The 24,779-nt window shown below is 39.1% G+C and overlaps 1 protein-coding gene across 2 annotated transcripts in view; it reads right to left on the reverse strand.

Annotated features, from left to right (window-relative positions):
- Positions 1 to 4,147: 4,147 nt before the first annotated feature.
- Positions 4,148 to 24,779, reverse strand: part of LOC143036360 (solute carrier family 12 member 4-like) — a 58,613-nt gene continuing 37,981 nt past the window's right edge. For both annotated transcript variants that reach the window (XM_076203609.1, XM_076203608.1), the window contains 2 exons: positions 11,278 to 11,351; positions 4,148 to 4,381 (listed from right to left, as the gene is read on the reverse strand). In XM_076203609.1, coding sequence (XP_076059724.1) covers positions 4,150 to 4,381; positions 11,278 to 11,351 — 306 coding nt within the window. In that variant the 3' untranslated portion in view covers positions 4,148 to 4,149. The remainder of the gene's footprint in view (positions 4,382 to 11,277; positions 11,352 to 24,779) is intronic.

Raw genomic sequence — 24,779 nt, forward strand, 5'->3', positions numbered from 1 at the left:
AGTTGTAGCTCTGTGACCCTCTTATTCTGTGAACAGGTTTGATCACTTTTTCAGTGGTTACATTCTGGGTGAAAGAGAACAAGTATAACAGCTGTAACTTTATATTTTATAATGCATATATTGTGATGCATCATCATACATCAGTCAGCTGATGTGCATGTGAATATCTGACTCGTACTGAAGAGGTTAAAAGGTCATGGGAGTAAATTAAGACCACATGTCTAAAGGATCTGAAAAAGTACAGTTTTCCATATAGATGCATATGTAGAATAGCTTAGAGGGTGATATAGCCCAAGTTCAAACAATATATGAGTTAAAATCTAAACAAGATATTTGGAAATCAACGATATAGATTAAGTTGGTTCTGTACATGAATTTAAATCTAGGTATGTTGGAAAATTAGAGAATAGGAGATGGGACCCAATGAACATTGCTCCTTTCCTGTATACTACAATTAGGTAAATACATACACACACAGAATAAGAGGGTCACTGAGCTACAGATGCAGTGGATAGGAAAAATGTATTGTGGTACATGAACTAAAAGAAAAACATGGTCTGCGGAGGTACATGAGAGAAAAAGAAAAAAGAAACAGCAATAGCAATCCTAAAAGAAATTCAGGATGGAGCCCAGGATGTAGAGGACATCGACGATGTTATAGAATTGGTCAATATTCCAAGTAAAGAAATTGATCCCTAAAGATAAAACTAAGATCACAAATGGTAGTAAAGACATATTTGAAAAAGTAGGTAAGTTGGCAAAGAGTGAAAAGTACAATAAGATATGGATAAAAAGAGAAATGAGTATTGAGGAATTACAAAAAGAGAAGACACTAAGAGATGAAGCTAAGGAAAATAAACATGAAGAGAACAAGACCAAAAGCAAGGAATTCTATTAGAGAGTAATCGACATGAAACTGAGAAAATGGTACATCAGAATGGGTGAACCAAAGACAGAAAAAAAGATGGAGAAAGGAAAAAATTAAAAGTGGGCTATACTAACATCAACGGGTTAAATTCAGGACTGAATGAACTTAATGATTATCTGTTAAAAGAAAAAACACACATAATGGGAATTGTGGAGACTAAACTAAGGGGTGCAATACCACCCATCAATGTTGGACAAGGATTATACAATTACTGGATTATAAACAGGGACAAAAAACAGGGAGGAATCATGTTCTTGACCAAGAAAAATTTGAATGTAACAAAAATTGTGGAGGGCAAAGGTAATGTAGAAATGATCATGATAAAAGTCGAAGATACAAGGCATTCATTAATAGGATACTAATGGGCAGAGGTAACCTGGTAATTATGGGAGACTTTAACTGCAGAGAAATTTGTTGGGAGGACATGATAGTGAAAGGCGGAGAAGACTTGTGGGGTAATGTATTACTGGACATGACCATGGACTATACAATGACACAGTGGGTAAGTGAAAACACCAGATACAGAAATAATGAGGAGTCATCAAGATTAGATTTAATATTTACAACAGAACCTGAAATTGTGGATAAAATCCAATATAAGACACCAATTGGAAAGAGTGACCATGTACTTATTGAGACTGAACTAAAGGAAGAGAGAGAGATGGAGAGATATGAAAAGCATAGGAAAGAAAGGTTGATGTACAGCAAAATGGACTTTGGAAAACTAAAGAAATTCCTTCAGAATGCAAATTGGGAAAAGTTTTACATGGAATAGACAAAAGTGGAAAAGAAATTGGATATCTTGATGGAAAATTACAATGAAGGGATGAATAGGCACTTACCAAAACAGAAGCTAGAGAAAGTGTACATTAAATGCTGGTTCAACAGAAGATGCAGTGAGACAAAAGATAGAAGGGACAAAGCTTGGAAAAGATAGATAAAACCTGGAAAATGGCAAGTATATATAAACTATAGAAATGACTATGTAAAAGTGCAAAGAGAGGAAAAAAGGAACCATTAAAATGACATTAGAGATAAATGCAAAGAGCAATCCAAGCTATTCTATCAATATTTGAATGGTAAACTTAAAAATAAACAGGAAATGGTGAAACTACGCCAAGGAAATATAGAATACACAGAGGATTTAGAAATGGCTAAAAGTCATGAATAATCACTTCAAGTCTGTTTTCATTAGAGAGAACGAAGGAAATGAAGGGCGATTTCCCCCCATGACTGAGATAATAATAACACAACAAGAAATAATGGACAGAAGGAAAAGTACCACAGGACTGGAAGAATGCAAACATTGTACCGATTTATAAGGGAGAAAACAAGGAAGATTCATCAAATTATAGACTGGTGTCTCTGACAAGCACAGTAGCAAAAATTTGTGAAAAGATCATCAAAAATAGATGGGTTAAACATTTGGAAGAAAAAACTATACTGAATCCAAATCAATTGGGATTCAGACAGGGAAGATCATGTACAACAAACTTGATCTGCTTCTACTTGAGATTAATAGATATAATACAAGAGAGAAATGGTTGGGCAGACTGTGCCTTTCTGGACCTACAAAAGGCATTTGACATTTGATACAAGAAACTAATAAGGAAAAGAGAGTCAATAGGTAGCATCAGAGGAAAATTATTGGAATGGATGAAAGATTTCCTGACTGGGAGGAAAATGAGGGTAGTAATTAGAGATAAATTCTCAAACTGGGAAGAAATGGTATCTCTCCGCATCCAGTTCTTTCTTAAAATCATGTATAGTTTTAGCACTCACTGTTTTCTCTTTCAATTTATTCCATGTATCTATCACTCTATGTGGAAAGCTATTCTTTTTCAGATCTCTTCTGTAACTGTCCTTCTTAAGTTTCTTCTTGTATTTACCTAGTTGTATTTTGCGGGAAAGGGAGCTATGCTCATGGTGTCCCGCCTTTGTATCTCGCAGTGTCTAATTTGCTTTTAAACTCGTGAATGGTTTTTGCGCACACTAGTGTGTGTGTGTATTTACCTAGTTGTATTTTATGGGATGAAAGCTATGCTCTTAGTGACCCGTTTCCCTATCTCTCTGTATCCAGTTTATTCTTAAAATCTTGTATAGTTTTGGTATTCACTGTTTCTCTGTTTAGTTTGTTCCAGACATCAATCACTCTATGAGGGAAGCTATTCTTTTTCAAATCTCTTCTGTAACTGTCCTTCTTTAGATTCTTTTTGTGTCCTCTTGTTTCTCTTCTGTCCCATTTTAATAAGTCATCTCTATCAAGAATTTCCATCCCTTTCATAATTCTTTAAATGGTCAACAAATCACCTCTTTCTCTTCTCTGTTCCAGTGTTGATAGATGTAATTTCTTCAATCTTTGTTCATATGTATTTACCTAGTTGTATTTTACGGGATGAGAGCTATGCTCATAGTGACCTGTTTTCGTATGTCTCTGCATCCAGTTTGTTCTTAAAATTGTGTATAGTTTTGGCACTCACTGTTTCTCTGTTTAATTTGTTCCAGACATCAATCCCTCTATGTGGGAAGCTATTCTTTTTCAGGTCTCTTTTGTAACTGTCCTTCTTTAGCTTCTTTTCGTGTCCTCTTGTTTTCTCTTCGGTCCCATTTTAATAAGTTGTCTCTATCAAGAATTTCCATCCCTTTCATAATTCTGTATGTGTGTGTGTGTGTGTGTGTACGTGTGTGTGCATATCTTCATATTTTTTATATTACTGTGAATATGAACATTATTACTGTGAATATGAACATTATTTGATGTTAAACATGGACACTATTCATTTTATATTCCTTTGGAATTACTGAATGACTACAGCTCTTATTCCTACACATTTGATTTTAATACCTGTTAATTTCTTTAATGGCTATACTGATATAAACCTATAAGGAACCTTCTCTCTCCTGCAGAACGGCTAATCCAAACAGCACTTCCCTAAATCTGGTGGCATTATTTAAACAAATTCAATCAATATTTGGGAAGGAATGGATTACTGATTAAGGATACAAAGGGCACATGGCCTACAACCCAGGAATTTATCTCTTTCCTGGTAATGAACTTTATGTAAGCATAAAATAAATCATTTTTTGTGTTGAATCATCTCTTTCCTACACCCAGTATAAACAGAAGGAGCATTGTGATTCATTTCAAGTAAAGAGAAAAAAATACACAGTACAAAAACAGTAATCCCATGATAAAGGGTTGGATACTCATCTCCCTTGGTTCAAGAATAGATGGTGATGACTTCTCTACCACCTCCTCTCACCATCAAAACCCTTTCTAGACCTTCAGTTAGCACTTCCAAGAATTCCATGTAGTTGGATTCATTTTCTGGTCGTGAGGTCTTAGGAGGTCCAGGCAAGTTGATAATGACTAACTGGGCATTATGGGACTTGTTCACAATTACTTCATTAAGTTTAACAGCTGTGTGCATCCGTCGTACATTTGCTTCATCTCTGAAAATGGAAAAAATGAGATTTGATTAATAATATTTTAAACTACTACCTTGGAATTCAGTAGCTAGTAACAGACCTTGGGCCTCTCCACTGATATTTCTGGGTTATTGTGGGAGTTGCATTTACTCAACTGTAAATTCCTAATAAAAATATACCACAAAGAAATGAGTAATGTTTATAAATTTGTCTCTTTGAAGTATTTCCAAATTCCACATTCTACAAATTAAAGCACCTAGTAATTATCACGAACGACTTGTCCTATGATATACAGATTAACAAAATTGTCGGGGAGACTTACAACTTGCTAAGATCAATAAAAGTGGCGTTTACATACTTGGACGAAGACATGATGAAAAAAATATTGGTTACATTGATAAGGCCTAGATTAGAGTATGCAGCGACAGTACCAAAAAGAATATAAAGAAAATAGAAAGAATCCAAAGAGCAGCTACAAAAATGGCACCTGCACTTGCAAACCTATCATACGAAGAGAGATTGGCTAAACTGGAGTTACCGACACTGGAGCAAAGAAGAGAGAGAGGTGACCTATTGACCATCTACAGAATCATGAAAGGCACAGAGGTACTCGATAGTGAGAACTTACTTAACTGGGACAAAAGAAACACAAGAGGACATGGAAAGAAAATAAAAAAACATAGCTATAGAAGAGAACTGAAGAAAAACAGTTTTCCTCATAGAGTTTTGGACACTTGGAACAAACTGGACAATGAAATAGTATGCGCAAAAACCATTCATGAGTTTAAAAACAAACTAGACACTGCAAGATACAAAGGCGGGACAACACGAGCATAGCTCCCCTTCCCGCAAAATACAACTAGGTAAATACAACTAGGTAAATACATTTTTTTCCTTCTGTCAAGGATCTTGTCTTCAGTTTTCCCAGTGATCTTGAGTCCCTCTCCCATTTCAAATTAAATTTTATAAATTTCTTTCACTTATTCAGGCATAACAATCAGGTTACCCCTCTTTTCTTCTAATGATGGCAGTTCCATACATGCATATATTTACACCAAAAGGGAATGTCAATCTATTGTTCTTTCACAACCACTCTCCACTCACACCTATCTCTTGTTTTCTCCCTTCCCAACTCAACAGATATTCCCCTTTCACTCAGGGCTTCCTTCACCCCATCCATCCATCCTGTTCTTGTTCTTCCCCCCTGAGGAGATGGTTCCAAGCCTTAGGTTATCTACAAAAATTCCACATACAAACGAAAGGAAGGAAACACGATGTAACTTCCATAACATAGGGTTTATATACCACCCCAGGAGTACCCCAAATAGGTGAGGTAGTTAGGTAGGAAAAGGTAGAGGCATAGGAGTGGGAATCCAAGGTCAAGGGGACTAAACAAGGGTCAATCGACACATGGCGACAAGGCCCTCACTCAAGGCATCATTAAGATAAGATCGTCGTAACCAACAGGTCAGTAGATCTTCATCTCACTCCACTTTTCCTTATCTTCTTTATTTCTCTATATATATGTATATTGAAAGTGAAATAATGTAGAATAGCTTGGATAAGTGTGATAGTTATATTATTTGGAGAAAAAAAATTGTAGGAAGATCATCAAGATTAGGTGGTGATAACCAACAGATGTCAACTGACTTTTTGGAAAGAAAAACTGACAAACCAAGACATCCAGACCCACTCACAATTACATGAAATAATAGGATCCAGAGATAGGAACTAGTGCAGTGTGGCCAATGTTACTCAATGTACGCTGAGGTAAAAAATTAGGCTGAGGAAAGAGATTGAGGCCTAGAGGTGCCCATCCATACTAGTTCTATTATGATAATGCTTTGTGTTATCTATCTATTTATTTCTTTTATGGCCGGTTATATAATTTTCTAAGCTATTCCATATATTTATCCATCTATATGGAAAACTGTATTTCTTCACATCCTATTGACATATAGTCTTTCTTAATTTACTCCAATGACCTCTTAAAGCCCTCCCATCTTTAATCAGATCTCTTCTATCAATGCAATATATCCCCTCTAGTGACATGAACACTGTAATCATGTCACCTCTTTCTCTTTGATCTCTCAAAGTTGGCAGACTACTTTTAATCTTTCCTTATATGATTTATCTGCCAGGCTGGGGACCAGTTTGGTTGCTGTCATTTGTATTCTCTCAATCTTGTTTATATCCTTCACTTTGTGTGGGGACCATACTACTGATGCATATGTCTTGGACATATCAGGGTTTCCATGAGTTTTTTAATTATCTTTTCATCCATATAATGAAATGCCACTTTAATCTTCCGCAGTAGTCCATAGGTTGGATTCAACAAAACAAAGGGGATGCAATACCACTAAATGTTGGACATGGACTATACAATTACTGGATTAAAAACAGAGACAAGAAACAGGGAGAAGGAATCATGTTCTTGGCCAAGAAAAACTTGAATGTGACAAAAATTGCGGAGGGGAGGGCAAAGGTAATGTAGAAATGATCATGATAAAAGTCGAAGACAAGGAAATGAAAAGTAGAAAGTTTGTAATGACTTATGTGCCCCCAAAAATGAACGGTTGGAAGGAGAACAAGCATATGAAAATGCTAGAAGATAGAAGGCATTCATTAAATGAGGTACTAATGGGCGGAGGTAACCTGGTAATTATGGGGGACTTTAATTACAGAGAAATTTGTTGGGAGGACATGACAGTGAAAGGCAGAGAAGATTTGTGGGGTAATGTATTACTGGACATGACCATGGAATATACAATGACACAGTGGGTCAGTGAAAACACCAGATACAGAAATGAGGAGCCATCAAGACTAGATTTAACCACTTCCATACGGTGATGCCTATGTAGGCGTCATGAGGAGCAAGTGGGTATGCGATGATGCTGACATTGGCGTCTTGATTATATTTATTGTAGTCATACATACGTAACCTTCATTCTCTCTAAACTGGCTTCATCATATTTTCTATGGTTATAAAAATTCACGGGTGAAAGAGAACGAATGATTGAGCACCAACTTGATTTTTTATAATGCGATTATTATGACGCAACATCGCACATTGGGCAGCTAATGCTGGCAGACATGCGATGTGCCCCGGAGTGAAGAGGTTAAAGAAGGAAAAATACCAAAAGACTGGAAAAATGCTAACATTGTACCAATATATCAAGGAGGAAACAAGGAAGAACCAACTAACTACAGACTGGTCTCATAAACAAGCACTATAACCAAAATTTGTGAGAAAATCATCAAGAACAGATGGGTAAAACATCTGGAAGAAAATAATATAATAAACCCAAGACAACTTGGGTTCAGACAAGGAAGATCATATACCACAAACTTAATATGTTTTTACTCAAAATTGACATAGTGCAAGAAAGGAATGGATGGGCTGATTATGCCTTCCTGGACTTACAAAAAGCTTTCAACAAGGTACCACACAAAAAATTATTTAAAAAACTGGAACATATAGGAGGGATACAAGGGAACATACTAAAATGGAGTTTGGAAAAAGTAAAAATAGAATATCAGGACAATTTAAAATTGGAACTAAGGAGGTAAAGAGAGTGGAACTCAAATTGGATATCTAAAGAATTTTGGGAACAACTAGTGGACAAGATCCAGTCTTTTTACATGTTCACTGAATGAAGGTATTGTGCCGCTTGATTGGAAAAGGGCACATGTGGTGCCAATTCACAAAGGGGAAAACAAGGAGACACCACTAAATTATAGGTCAGTATCACTAACAAGCACAATTGTGAAATGTGAAAGGATTGTGAAAGATCATTGGACCAAATATCTTGAAAAGATGAATATTCTGGCAGGCAGTCCATTTAGCTTTAGATCTGGAAGTTTGTGTGTCAAACCTTTTAAACTTTTACATGAGAGTGATTGATGCACTGCAAGAGAGAGGGGTGGGGGGGACTCACCGAGAGAAGATATTTGATAAAGTACCTCACAGTCGACTTATGTGCAAATTGGAGCATGTTGGAGGACTGAGCGGCAAACTACTAGAATGAATGACTTTTTTAAATAAAGATACAGGAGAACAGTAATAATGGATAAGATGTCAAGATGATGACCAGTAACGAGCAGAGTTCCACAGGGTTCAGTGCTTACACCAATAATGTTTTTGTCCATGCCAATGACATGATGGAAAGTACAACAAGCTATGCCAACATGTTTGTAGATGATGTAAATATCATGAGACGAGCAAAAAAGAAGTAGGACAGTAGACTATTGCAAAAGTATCTAAACACCATTTTTGCATGGAGCCAAGAATGGGAAATGAGGTTCAATACTAAAAAATGCAAATTATTGAAAATGACTAATAGTGGCAAAAAGGCCATCCTTAAACTATTCTTTGGGAAGTGAACTCATTACAAAAGCAAAAGAGGAGGACTTTGCAGTGCTGATAAAAGACGACTTGTCACCTGACAGACAGATCAGCAGGATTGTGGGAGAGATATATGGACCACTGCAAAAGATCAAAGTGAATGAAGAAATGATGGAAAAAACTAACTGAAACCCTGATCTGTCTAAGACTGGAATATGCGTCAATGGTATGGTCCCCACACAGAGTGAAGGATATAATAAAGATTGAGATAATACAAAGGGCAGCAGTAACAAACTGGTTCCCAGCTTGATATAACCTATATGACAAAAAACTAAAAACACTGGGTCTGCCAACTTTGAAAGATTGAAGAGAAAGAAGTGATATGATTACAGTGTTCAGGTCACTAATGGGGATAGACTGCATTCACAGAGATCTCCTGATTAAAGATGGGAGGGCTTTAAGAGGTCATGGGTGTAAATTAAGAGAGACCATGTGTTTAAGGGATAAGAAGAAAAATATTTTCCATATAGATGCATATGTGGAATATTTAGAAGGTGATACAGCCCAAGTTCAAACAATACACAAGTTCAAATTTAATTATGATAATTGGAAATCAAAGATATAGATTAAGTTGGAACTGTACATGGATTTGAGTCTAGGTATGTTAGAAAATTAGAGAATAGGAGATGGGACCCAACAAGTGTTGCTCCTTTTCTATACACTACAATTAGGTAAATACACACTCACAACAAATACTTGGAATAATCTTGGAAGTGATACAGCCAAAGCTCAAACAATATATGAGTTTAAATCTAAATATGTTGACTGGAAATCAAGGATACAGATTAAGTTGGAACTGTACATGAATTTGATGCTAGGTTTAAAAGAAAAAAAATTAGAGAATACAAGACAGGATCCAATGAGCATTATTCCTTTCCTGTATACTAAATATACCATACGTATATCAAGGGCAAGAGCTTTTTCCTCCTTCCAGGGAAGGTAGGCAAAGTCAAAGACATAAATCTACTCCCACCCATTTCATCCCCACATTGTATACTACAATTAGGTAAATACATACACTCATACAATACATGAGTTCAAATCTAAATATGATAATTGGAAATCAAGGATATAGATTTAGTTGGAACTGTACATAAATTTGAGGCTAGGTATGGTAAAAGATTAGAGAACAGGAGATGGGACCCAACAGGTGTTGTTCTTTTCCTGTATACTACAATTAGGTAAATACTCATTGGGTCTAACCTCCTATTCTCTAATCTTTTATCATACCTAGGCTCAAATTCATGTACAGTTCCAACTTAATCCTTGATTTCCAATTATCATATTTAGATCTGAACTCATGCACTGTTTGAGCTTGAGCTGCATCACCTTCTATACTGTTCCATGTATTTATGCATCTACTTGGAAAATTGTATTTCTTCATATCATTTAGACAGTGATCTTTCTTAATTTGCTCCCATGACCTCTAGCCCTCCCATCTTTAATCAAGACATCTCTTCTGTGAATGTAATCTATCCCCTTTTGTGACCTAAATACTGTAATCATATCACTTCTTTCTCTTCAATCTTTCAAAGTTGGCAGAACCAGTCTTTCCTCATATGGTCTATCTGGTGGGCTGAGGACCAGTTTGGTTGCTCCCCTTTATATTCTATCAATCTTGCTTATATCCTTTACTCTGTGTGGGGACCACACTACTGACACATATTCCAGTCTAGGACAGATCAGGGATTCAACGAGTTTTTCATCATCCCTTCATCCATATAGTGAAATGTTACTTTGAACTTCTGCAGTAGTCTGTACATCTCTCCCACAATCCTGCTGATATGTGTGTCAGGTGACAGTTTGTCTTTTATCAACAATCCCAAATCTTTCTTATCTTTTGCTTTTGTAATGAGTTCACTTCCCAAGGATGGTCTTCTGCCACTATTCCCTTTTTCTAGTGCTTTGCATTTTATGATATTGAATTTTACTTCTCATACTCGGCTCCAAGCAAAAAGTCTGTCAGGTGTCTGAACTTTAAACAATATGTCCATTACAAGGTTTGCTGATATAATGGAGATGTCCATTATAATGTAATTTTCATAATATAATGGGCAATCACAAGTGATGGACAGGTCTATGCCCTTTTTTCATCCTTGCACTTGTACTAACACAAATAGTCTAATGTAATTTAGCACATCAAAGAACCTAGTTGTATTTTATGGGAAGGGGAGCTATGTTCATGGTGTCCCGCCTTTGTATCTTGCAGTGTCTAGTCTGCTCTTAAATTTATGGTGTACAGGTGTCTGTACTTTAGACAATGTATACATTATGAAATTTGTTGATATAAGGAACATGTCCATTATAATAAAATTTTCATAATATAATAAGCAATCATCAATGATGGACAGGTGGTCCCCAAAACAGCCCCACAGTGAAAATAGTATGTCACACTATGATTATAAACATAATGTGACATACTATTATATGGTGAAAATAGTCACCCAATTACTTTATTTTCCACTCAACTCTACATCCCCCTCATCCCATTCAATATCTGTGTAACAAAACTTACGGTTTAATAGACAGAAGTTTCTTGAAACTTTCAGATTTTGACTTCTTCTCTGCATCCCCATCTGATGCTTCAACCTGAAGAAAAAATATACAAAATTTAATGAAGAACTATACTATTTAGGTTCGGACACAAAATTTTCAATTTTTTTTTTTAACCCTTAAATTATTGTTGCATATGAAAGGCAATTTTATTAGAAACAAAATGCTTTTTAAATTTTTTAAATAACTTAAAAAACAAGGGAGATATGAATTTTTGGCTAGAAAAATGTTAGAATTAAGGGTGATAATTTGTAAAGATTTCGGTAAAGAAATACACATCAACTCTAAACCACTGGTCCAATTTGATTAAAATTTGGAATACCTGGGTTTTATGGATCAACAAATTACATGAGCATATCAAAAACAATGTGAGACATCTCCATCATACCATATTTGCCTTTTCATGGCAACCATTAAGTTGTCAATTTTCAGATTATCATCAATAGAAACCAAACCACTGGCCCAATTGACATGCAATTTGGCATATGAAGGTTTTATGGGTCAATAAATCACCTGAGCATGTCAATAACATTGGAGGACCTTCTTCTTATACCATTCTTACTAGCACCTATCATGTTGCCATGGCAACTGTTGTCAATTCAGAAATACAGGTAGTCGTCGACTTACGACCTATGCGACTTACGACTGATCGACTTTACGACCACGAGATAGTGCAATAATATTTAACATTTAATAGAGTAATAGAATTGCAATGTTATACATGGCAGTGCAGTACAATTACTCCGCACGCCGCGAGACGAGAGTACGATAGTTTTGGGAGGCTGCCGGCAGCGTCAGCTTCCCTCTCATTCAGGAACATGTGGTATTTCTGACTTCATTCATTACAAGGATTATATCTTTATTTTTTTTGTGCTTCATTTTTTCTGCTTCAAACCCCATCAAGATGTCTACAAGAAAATTATATTTTGATATTTCCAAGCCTGCCAAGAAACAAAGAAAGGCTATTGATCTTGACACGAAAATGAAAGTGATAAAACATTATGAAGGAGGGAAGAAAGTAAATGTGATAGCACGTGAACTTCAGTTATCACATTCTACAGTGTTGACAATTTTAAAAGACAAAGAGAAGATCCCAATTTTGCCTTGCATTTTATATTTCTATATGTTTTGCAATTAATAAGATGTAACAGTAAAACTTTTTATGCCTAGTCTGTTGTCGATAACAATGTTCGGTACAGCATTTTGCATTTTTATGTTTTGCAATATTTTCGGTACAGTACGTAAACGAAAAGAATGTGTTTTGAATTTTTTTTTCTCCTAATTTTGCCCTGCATTTTGTATTTTTATGTTTTGCATTTAATAAAGTGTAACAGTAAAACTTTGTTTATGCCTAGTCTGTTGACGATAACAATATGTTCGGTACAGTGCGTAAACGAAAAGAATGTGTTTTGAAATAAAAAAAAATTCCTAATTTTGCCTTGCATTTAGTATTTTTAATGTTTTGCGATTAATAAGATGTAAACTATACAGTACAATGATTTTAATTTAACCAACAAAAAAGTATTTGTAGGTCAAAGATGACAGGACTTTATTCAGTATTATAGTATACGTAAGCTACGTTTCCTAAAGACAATTATAAAAATATTAATGAATATTAAACAACGCAGCTCAAAGATAATAAGATTTTATTCAGTATGCATACGTTTCCTAAAGAAAGTCTGATGATAAAATGATAAAAATGTTAAAAAATACAGTACAAAATATCATAGGTGATGATAGGATTTTATTCAGTATGCTTAGGCCTAGGCTACATTTCCCAAAGAAAATCAGATAAAATTATAAAAAGGTTAAAAAATACTATACAACATAGTTCAAAGATGCTAAGATTATTTCAGTATGCTAAATATAATATATAATACATATATATACAGTGACAAAAATAATATTTAAATGGTAATATATACTGTATATATATAAAGTCTGACTTGCGTCCAGATCGACTTACGACCTGTCTGTCGGAACCGAACTCGGTCGTAAATCGACGACCTGTAATGAAATCCATACCGCTGGCCCAATTGACATGCAACTTGGCATGTGATGGTTTTATGGGTCAACAAATCACCTGAGCATGTCATTAACATTGCAGGACCTTCTTATACCATTCTTACTAACACCTATCATGTTGCCATGGCAACTGTTGTCAATTTAGAAATAATAAAATCCAAACCACTGGCCCAATTGACATGCAATTTGGCATGTGTAGGTTTTTGGGTCAACAAATCACCAAATGTCTATTTCTTATTACACTTTAATCCACCAAGACATTTACTTGCTTCTCTCAATCTACATTCTACCTCCACCCCCACTCCTCATTTTCCTGCCACAATTGCACCCAAGTATCTAAAACTATCCACTTCCTCTAGTCTCTCTCCCTTAATACTCACTTCCAGCCTGCTGCCACTCTCTCCCCTTGTACATCTCATCACCTTACTTTTGCTCACATTAATCTTCAGCTTCCTTCTTTCACATACCTTCTCAAACTGTCACTAACTTCCTCAATCCCTCCTCTGATCCTGCTACAAGCGCAGTGTCATCAGCAAACAGCAACTGGCTTATTTCCCACTTTTCTCCATTTTCTTTAACCATCTCCAATCCCTGACCAACTACCCTTGCATTCACCTCTTTCACCACCCTATCCATGTATAGATTGAACTGCCAGGGCAACATAACACATCCCTGATGAAGTCCCACCTTTATATCAAACTATTCACTCTCTCCATTTCTAATCCTAACACAATCTCTACTACTCTCATAAAAACTCTTGACTGCTCTTAACAGCTTTCCTCCTATCCCATATATCTGAAATACCTCCCACAGTGCCTTTTCCAAATCCATAAAAGCCCAAAAAAACATCCTTACCTTTTCCTAGCTTTCTCACATATCTGTCTTACCACAAAAATCTGATCTACACAACCCTTACCTGTCCTAAAACCACACTGTTCCTCACCAATTACTCCCTCTGTTCCTCTCCTAATTCTCTCAATCAAGACCCTCCCATAAGTCTTCCCAACTACACTCAACAGTCTGATCCCTCTGAAAATACTACACTCACACTTGTCCCCCTTTCCCTTGTAAAGTGGAACTACACAGGCACTCCTCCAGTCCTCCGGCACTCTACCCTCTCTTAAACAAATATCAAATAACCTCACCATCTAGTCCACCATAACTGTACCTCTTTTTTTCAGACATTCTTCATGGCATCCATCCAACCCAGGTGCCTTACCTGCTCTCATCATCTTAACAGCTGCTTTCACTCCATCTTACCCTATTTTTCCTCCATTTTCCTCACTCACTCTCATTTTCTTAGCACTTCCGACTGCAACTACCTTCCCCTCCCTAACCTCCTTTACATTTAGCAACTCCCTAAAATACTCTGTCCAGATTCCTCTCACTGCCTTTTCTTCCGTTAACATCTATCCATCTGCACCTTTTACCTTTTCTTCTCTACTTGATTTGCCTCCTCTTCCTCTTTCCAAAACATCTATTTACTTTATTTTTCTGATATACTCTTACCCAATTTCACATCTTCTTTCTTCTTTGCCTCCTTTATCTTATGCTTAATTTCCCTTCTCTTTAGTTTGAACCTCTCATACGATTCCCGCGTCCTAATTTGTAGCCAACCTATAAAATCCTGCTTCTTTTCTACAGCCTTCTTTGCTTCCTCATCCCACCACTCACTAACCTTCCTTCAATTTCCTCCTGCCCTTGTTCCACACACTATCTTTGCATACTTTATGACTCCCTCCATGAAATATCCCCATTCCTCCTCCATTCCTAGTTCTGCTCTATCCTTCACTCCCTCCTTCTCCTCTCTCAGCTTCTTCTTATACTCCTCCTTTTCTTTCCCATTTAAACAATTCACTCTGAGTACCTCCCTACCTTCTGCCCTTTTCCTCTTTCTCCACCTATTCTCCACTCTCAATTTACCTTCCACCAGAAAATGATCTGATATTCCCCCACTCTCTCCCCTTAGAACATGTACATCCTTAACTCTTCCTACCGTACTCCTGGTCACCACTATATAGTCCATTAATGCTCTATCTGCCACCCTTCCATCCACCACCCTCTCCCATGTGTACTTATGCTTGACTTTCTTCCTAAACACTGTATTTTCTATCATCAGCTCTCTTTCGAGACACAACTCCACCATCAATTCTCCACTAAGATTTTTACCTGGAACTCCATACTTCCCAATCACTCTGTCTCTTGGTTCCTTTCCTACCCTAGCATTAAGGTCTCCCAATACAACTACATTGACATTTCTCCCTAATCCCTCTATGCACTCATTTAAATCTACCCAAAAAGCCTCCCTTTACTCTATGCTCTTCTCACTACCAGGTCCATACACACTTACAATAACCCAAATCTCTCTACCCCTGGTTACCACTACATAGTCCATTAACGCTTTATCTGCCACCCTTCCATCCACAACCCTCTCCCATGTGTACTTATGCTTGACTTTCTTCCTAAACACTGTATTTGTTATAATCAGCTCTCTTTCAAGACGCATCTCCACCATCAACTCTCCACTACGATTTTTTCCTGGAACTCCACACTTCCCAACCACCCCATCTATTAGTTTATTTCCTACCCAAGCATTAAGATCTCCCAAATACCACTACATTGACATTTCTCCCTAATTTCTCTATGTGTTCAATTTGATCTATCCAAAAAGCCTCCCTTTCCTCTACACTCTTCTCATTCTCAGACATGCACTTACAAAAACCCACATCTCCCTTCCCAGTTTCACCTTCATCCACATTAACTTTGAAGCAACCTTCCACTCCACCACATGTTTACCTATCTCTTTTACTAGTATAGCCATCCCTTCTCTCCCTCATCCTCTCTTCACTCCTGAGATCCTCCCAACTACACTCCCAAACTCAAACTCGCCAACACATCCATCTTTCTTCTCATAAACATACTGCCCTTCTCTTCCCTTTTACTTTCATCTGTACCACATTTCTAGTTGGAAAGCTCCTCCCAGACCCTCTTATGCTTTTACTTTTTTATAGTAATGTCCCCTTTGGGGCTATAGAGAGTAGGATTCCTAGTCCTATCCCCATCCCTTTTTTTGTCACCTTTAAAGACTCAAGTGCGAGCACTCAGTGGCAGTATTCTTCTCCCCCAGCACAGGGTTCGGGAAAAAAAAAAGAAAAAAAAAAAAAAAGAGGAAATGAACATTCAGATAAGTGGTACAGGACTGGGGTGACAACATAATAGAGGGATATTTGCAGTATAATAAAGTATCATTTCTCTGTGAATAGAGATTACCTCTATCACACACAAAATGATGTGTGGCTCTATTCCATAGGGGCGCCCCATATAGACCTCAAAGTATCAGCTGCATGCTACTGAGTAGCTTAACCACTTCCATACGGTGACGCCTACGTAGGCATAATGAGGAGCAAGTGGGTACGCGATGATGCCGACGTCAGCATCTTGATTATATTTATTGTAGTCGTACCTACGCAACCTCCATTCTCTCTAAACTGGCTTCATCATATTTTCTATGGATATCAAAATTCATGGGTGAAAGAGAATGAACGATTGAGCACCGACTTTATTTTTTATAATGCGATTATTATGACGCAACATCGCACATCGGGCAGCTAATGCTGCCAGACGTGCGATGTGCCCCGGAGTGAAGAGGTTAACCCCACAATAACATGCAGCCAATACCCCAGACAGAGGTATATAATACCCTCCAGCCTCTCCATCATACAGATCAATCTCATAACTATCCACCATATTCAAACTGATGGAAAGAGTAATGGAAAAAATATAACTAATCTTCCTACTTCATGAAATCAACATAAATTCAAGGAAGGCCACTTCACCATCACACTTTTCACAAACATCATACAAGTGTTGGAGGGATTGGACAAGAAGGCACCACTAGAAAGAATGGTCATGGTGGCATTAAACATCAACAAGGCATTTGATAAAGTTCCTAGACATTTACTATATTTCGTATAAACACCATGAGCTTCTTCCTCCCATATAAGGGAGGTAGCCAGTTAAGGTGTGTATCCACTCCCACCATTCCACTACCTATCCACCACATTTTATTTCCTTTTCATCATAGCTCCTAGTGGATGAAGGGTCATCCCTGTCTCCTGCCCATTGCCTGGGTCAGAAGCAGTGCAGCAAGACACAGCACATACATAGCATCCCTCTCTCCTTGTCCTCTCATGCAGAAAATAGAAGAGGTGGGGAGAAATCCCTTCAGGCTGTATCAAAATATCCATACACAACCACTCTTCACTTCACCCTATTCCCTACCTTCTCCCTTCCCTGTTCAACAGACATTCCCCTCTTGCTCAAAGCCCCTTTCACCCCATCCATCCATCTCATCCTCAGTCATCCCCACAAATTCATTCCATCCACATCTGCTTTCCACACTGTTTTTGGAAATCTTTCTTCACTCATTCTTTCCATGTGCCCAAACCACCCTAGGAATCTTTCATCAGTACAACACTTGCTGACACAAACCAATACACAAACACTTGGACATGTTCTACCTGCCCTCCAGTAACCCCACTCCCACCTCCCCAACCACAGCCAGCACCCTTATCCACTCCCAATTTCCCTTAGCCCTTACCCCTGATCAATACTCCCCTTCCTTTGTCCCCGATCTCTCCTTTCCCCCCCTCTAACCCAGATCCTACACCTTCCCCATTACCACCCCAACCTCAACCCCAGACGGCAACATACAACACATACAAAACACACAACATCAACATATTACAACACAACATTGACGGTATTAACACAAAAAAACATGAACTTGAACACTTTCTTAAACAACACAACATACACATTGCGATTATACAAGAAACAAAACTAAGACACTCACACAAAACACCATCATTTCATAACTACACCACCATCAGACAAGACCGGACCAACGGCAATGGCGGTGGACTCATCAGCCTGATCCATCACTCCATCTGTTTTGTGGACACAAGTGCCACAACCAAAATTCTCCTCCCTACCACAGATAACACAACAGAAATCCAATCCATTCGAATCCGCACAGGCAACAAATCAACACTGACAATAGTTAACATGAACATTCCCCCCCCAATCATCTCCCACAGTTCCAAACACCTTAAGGCCTCACTTTAGGCAACTACCCTCAATCCCCAACCTGATCATGGGTGGTGACTTCAACGCCAAGTAGTCTGCCTGGTATGTCGACAACCCTGACACAGACAGAGGGCTTGATATACAGACTCAGTTTGACACATTGACTATCATGAACAACACACATATTCATACACATATCCCACACAAAGCCCTCTACACTCCCTCCTCTCCTGATATCACCTTCTGCTCCCCCTGCCTAACCCCAACAACATCATGGAGAGTGGTCGGAACCCTTGGTTCTGACCACCTTCCAATCATCATCATCACCAAAACAAGATGCACCCCAGTTGGCCACAGACACACATACACCAATTACAAGAGAGCTAACTGGGAAGCTTTTACTAAAGAGACAGAACAACATTTTGAATTACTTAACAGTACACCAATCACAAACATAAACAATGCTGTGCACACTTTTAATACAATCATACAAAACGCAGACAAGAGATACATCCCTAGAGGCAACAGAAAATCACACAACCCCAACTTCACACCAGAAATCCAAGACCTCATCAGACAACGTGACACACTTAAACATGATACCCCCACACCTATCCCTCAAAACATAGCAGACCAAATACAAACACTAAACACTGTGATTGCTAATAAAATACACAAACAAAAAACACAAAATTGGCAAAACTCACTTGATCACAAAACAAACACCAGCAAATTGTACAAAATACTCAACAGCATTATACTATCCAACAGTAACACTACACGCTCTCACACAGCAATAATCACAACAGATAATCTACCCTCAAACAGACAACAAGCAAACGCACTCATACGTCATTTTGCACAGACAAGCCATCTCACTTCTCACCCTGACGACCGACGCACCATTCGACGTAAGAAAGACTTCCCCACAGACTCAGACTATACACCCTTCATAGACAGTCAGACAAAACTCATAATACATAATCTCAAGCACTCATCTGCCTGTGGCCCTGATAACATAAGCAACATCCACCTAAAACACATTGGACCACAAGGTATACACGCACTCACAAACATTGCAAACTACAGCTATTCACACAACACTATACCTGACATCTGGAAGCATGGTAAAATAATCACCATTCCAAAACCGAACAAAGACCCAACATCGCACCGCCCAATCACACTTCTCTGCACCCCCTCTAAAGTCATTGAACGCCTAATACTTAAACTTGTCACACCACATATTCCCCTTGCTGACTCACAACACGGTTTTAGGCCACTACACTCCACAAACACTCTTCTGATAAACCTCACACAAAGAATTTTAGATGGCATCAATTCAGATAGGCCCCACCACAGAACATTTCTCATAACATTAGACATTAGTAAAGCTTTTGATGCTATCCCCCGCCACAACCTAACAAATAAAATATATAACACAGACATGCACAATAACACCAAAAGATGGCTGGCCAATTATCTGGCAGGTAGGAATGCTTACGTGTCATATAATGGCCAATCATCGCACATCAGAAACATTAAGAATGGAGTACCACAGGGCTCAGTTCTATCCACCACACTATTTAATCTATACATGCATGACTTACCCACACCAGACACCTCAGAAATACAAATCTCTTCCTATGCAGATGACATAACAATCACATGCACACATCATAACACAGACAAAGCTGCAGAAATAATCCAGCCATACCTTGATACACTCAACACATGGTTCATCACAAACAGACTCATAATAGCTCCAACCAAATCTACAGCAACACTTCTCACCAACTGGACAATAGAACACAAGTACATACCTCATCTCTACATCAACAACACTCTAATACCACACACAAACACACCGAAAATTCTTGGTGTAACATACGATACATCCATGTCTTTCAAACAACACATCACAAACATAAAAAACAAATGCACACCTAGACTTAACACACTTAAGTCAATCACTGGAACGACATTTGGACAAAACAAAGAAACTAATATAACAATATACAAACAATGCATACGCTCAGTGTTGAATTATGCGAGTCCTGCATGGGCTCCTAATCTCAGTGAGACACACCACAACACCCTTCAAATCATACAAAACAAAGCCCTATAAACAATTACAGGCTGCACAAATACAACACCAACAGACCATTTACACCATGAAACAAAAGTCCTCAAAGTCAAGGACCACCTCGACATGAGAGGCACACAAACACTTGCCGCAGCCACCACAAACACATCACACCTGCTACACTACATAGCAGAACACCCACACACACCAAGAAACATTAAAACAACACCCAAAGACCTTTATTATGCACAAATACTCTCTTCTCTTCCTCCACAACCACCAAATACCAGCCTCCGGAAACATATTCTTAATCATATCACTCATCGCTCCATTAACACACTGAAAGACAACACACTGCTGCATGCCAGACCCCCTGATATCCACCCTTCTGAATCCTCGCTCCCACGAAAGGACAGAGTCCACTTGGCCAGACTGCGGTGTGGCCACCACCCAGCACTTCTAAGCTACCAGAAGAGGCTGGATGACCGCATTGTGAACAGCTGCCCAGGATGTAACACTTCACCCCATACCATACAACACATAATGGAAGACTGCCAGCTCCTTTTCCAGACCTGCTCTCTTTACTTTCTCATCCTCCACCATACTTCACAGACACTTTATCTCAAACATATTCAAACTTCTCCTTTATGCATCTCTTAGATTCCAAGTCTCAGTCCCATACAGTGTTGTAGGCACAATCAACCCTGTATACAATCTTTTCTTTGCATCCATTCCTAAATCCCTATATCTCATGTCACTTTTCAGTTCCCTTAGACATTTCTTGATTTTCTCATTGTACAGTTTACCTCCACTCCCACTCCATTTCCTGCCACATACAACCCCAAATACTTAAAACTATCCACTCCCTCCAGTCTCTCTCTTCTAAGACTACTTCCAACTGGCTGCCACCCTCTCCCCTTTTACATCTCATTTTACTGTTATCCATAGTTATCTTCAACAAGAGGAACAGAGGGAGTAATTGGTGAGGAACAGTATGGGTTTAGGACAGGTAGGGGGCCTTTATGGATTTAGAAAAGGCTTATGACAGGGTAGACAGGAAGGCACTGTGGGAGGTATTACAGATATATGGGACAGGAGGAAAACTGTTAAGAGCAGTCAAGAATTTTTATAAGAGTAGTAGAAAGTTGATACATACATACATACATATACCAAGGCTTTTTCCCCCTTCCAAGGGAGGTAGCCAAAAAGGGAAAGGCATAAAAACACTCCCACCCATTTCATCCCCAAATACACTCCACACCCCTCCCACCCTTCCTCTCATCTGAGCACCTCCTGGATGACGGGTCATCCCTGCACCCCGCCCACCGCCCTGGGTCAGAAGCAGTGTCGCAAGACACAGTACATCCACAGCAAGGCCGCTTCATTTAATCGGCGACCCCCCCTCTCCGTCCCCCTTTGCATATAAGGAGAGGACGGGGAGAAATCCCTTCGGGCTGCGTCAAAATTTACTCACACATACTACCCCACCCCCCACCCCCCCGCCCATTCCTCCTCATGCAATCACAACATCATCCATATACAACCATTCTCCACTCACCTCTGTCTTCCGTCCTCTCCCTTCCTTCCTCAACAGACATTCCCCTCTTCCCCAAAGCCCCCTTCACCCCATCCATCCACCTCATCCTAGGACGTCCCCTCATGTTCACTCCCTCCACATCTGCCTTCCATACCTCTTTTACTAGTCTTTCTTCACTCATTCTTTCCATGTGTCCAAACCATCCTAATATTCTTTCATCAACCCTCTCTCCCAAATCCTTTTTCACCCCTGTTCTCCTCCTCACCTCCTCATTTCTCACTCTATCTAGCCTAGTAACCCCCGCCATACTTCTCAGACACCTCATCTCAAACACATTCAAACTCCTTCTCTCTTCTTCTCTTATGTTCCACGTTTCTGCCCCATACAGTGCTGTTGGCACAATCACTCCTTCATACAGTCTCCTCTTCGCATCCATTCCCAAATGTCTATTTCTCATTACACTCTTTAAACCACCGAGGCATTTACTCGCTTCTCTCAATCTACATTCTACCTCCACCTTCACTCCACCTTTTCCTGCTACACTTGCACCCAAGTATCTAAAACTATCCACTTCCTCCAGTCGCTCTCCCTTAATGCTCACTTCCAGTCTACTGCCACTTTCACCCCTTGTACATCTCATCACCTTACTTTTACCCACATTTATCTTTAGTTTTCTTCTATCACATACTCTCCCAAACTCTGCCACCAGCTTCCTCAATCCCTCCTCTGACCCTGCCACAAGCGCAGTGTCGTCCGCAAACAACAGCTGGCTCACCTCCCACTTTTCTCCATTTTCTTTAACCATCTCCAATCCCTGACTCACTACCCTAGCATTCACCTCTCGCACCACCCCATCCATGTATAAGTTGAACAGCCAGGGCGACATAACGCATCCTTGACGAAGTCCCACCTTTACTTCAAACCACTCACTCTCTCCATTTCCAATCCTAACACATGCTCTACTACTCACATAAAAACTCTTGACAGCTCCCAAAAGCTTTCCTCCTATCCCATAAATCTGCATAACCTCCCACAGTGCCTTTCTGTCTACCCTATCATAAGCCTTTTCCAGATCCATAAAAGCCCAAAAAACATCCTTCCCCTTTCCTATAGCTTTCTCACATATCTGTCTTACCACAAAGATCTGATCTACACAACCTCTACCCGTCCTAAAACCACACTGTTCCTCACCAATTACTCCTTCTGTTCCTCTCCTAATCCTCTCAATTAAGATTCTCCCATAAGCCTTCCCTACTACACTCAACAGGCTAATCCCTCTGAAATTACTACATTCACACTTGTCCCCTTTTCCCTTGTAAAGAGGAACTATACAAGCACTACTCCAGTCCTCCGGTACTCTACCCTCTCTCCAGCAAACATTAAATACTCTCACCAACCAGTCCACCATCACTGAACCTCCCTTTTTCAGACATTCTGCATGACATCCATCCAGACCAGGTGCCTTACCTGCTTTCATCATCTTTACAACTGCCTTCACCTCATCCTTCCTTATTTCTCCTCCATTCTCCTCACTCATCACTCTCATTTTCTTCGTATTTCCCACTGCAGCTATCTTTCCTTCCCTATCCTCCTTCACATTCAGCAACTCCCTAAAATATTCTGCCCATCTTCCCCTCACTGCCATCTCTTCCATTATCAACTCTCCATCTGTACCTTTTACCTTTTCTTCCCTACTTGATTCGCCTCCTCTTCCTCTCTTAATTTCTTTCCAAAACATCTTTTTATTACTTTCAAAATTTTCTGTCATACTCCTACCCCATTTCACATCTGCTCTCCTCTTTGCCTCCTTTACCTTTTGCTTTACTTCTCTTTTCTTTTCTTTGTACGTCTCATATGACTCCCCTGTCCTCTTTTGTAACCAATCTGTGAATGCTCGCTTCTTCTCTTCTACAACCTTCTTTGTTTCCTCATCCCACCATTCACTACCCTTTCTTCTATTTCCCCCTGTCCTTCTTGTTCCACACACCATCCTTGCACACTTTAAGACTCCCTCCTTGAACCATCCCCATTCCTCCTCCACACCCATCTCTGCTCTATCCTTTACTCCCTCCCACTCCTCCTTCAGCTTCTTTTCGTACTCCTTCTCCTTTTCCTTTTCATTCAAGGAGTTCACTCTAAGAACCTCCCTACCTTTTGTCCCTTTCCTCCTTCTCCATCTATCCTCCACTCTCAACTTACCTTCCACCAAAAAATGATCTGATATTCCCCCACCCTCTCCCCTTAGCACATGTACATCCTTAACTCTTCCTATCATAATCCTATTTACCACTACATAATCCATTAAAGCTCTATCTACCACCCTTCCCTCCACCACCCTTTCCCATGTGTACTTATGCTTGACTTTCTTCCGAAACACTGTATTTGCTATCATCAACTCTCTTTCTAGACACATTTCCACCATCAACTCTCCACTACGATTCTTTCCTGGAACTCCACACTTCCCAACCACTCCATCGATTGGACCATTTCCCACTCTAGCATTAAGCTAGAAAGTTGATGGTTTGAGGTAAATGTGGGACTTCACCAGGGGTGTGTGATCTTGCCATGGCTGTTCAATTCATACATGGAAGGGGTGGTGTGAGAGGTAAATGCAAAGGTAATGGGCCGGGCATTGGAGATGGTTAAAGAATATGGAGAAAATTGGGAGATAAGCCGGTTGTTGTTTGCTGATGACATTGTGCTTGTAGCAAGATCAGAGGCAGGATTA

The sequence above is a fragment of the Oratosquilla oratoria genome, chromosome 20 (genome assembly GCF_046742065.1).
Source record: "Oratosquilla oratoria isolate Oo_2021 chromosome 20, ASM4674206v1, whole genome shotgun sequence".
Classification (NCBI taxonomy): domain Eukaryota; kingdom Metazoa; phylum Arthropoda; class Malacostraca; order Stomatopoda; family Squillidae; genus Oratosquilla; species Oratosquilla oratoria.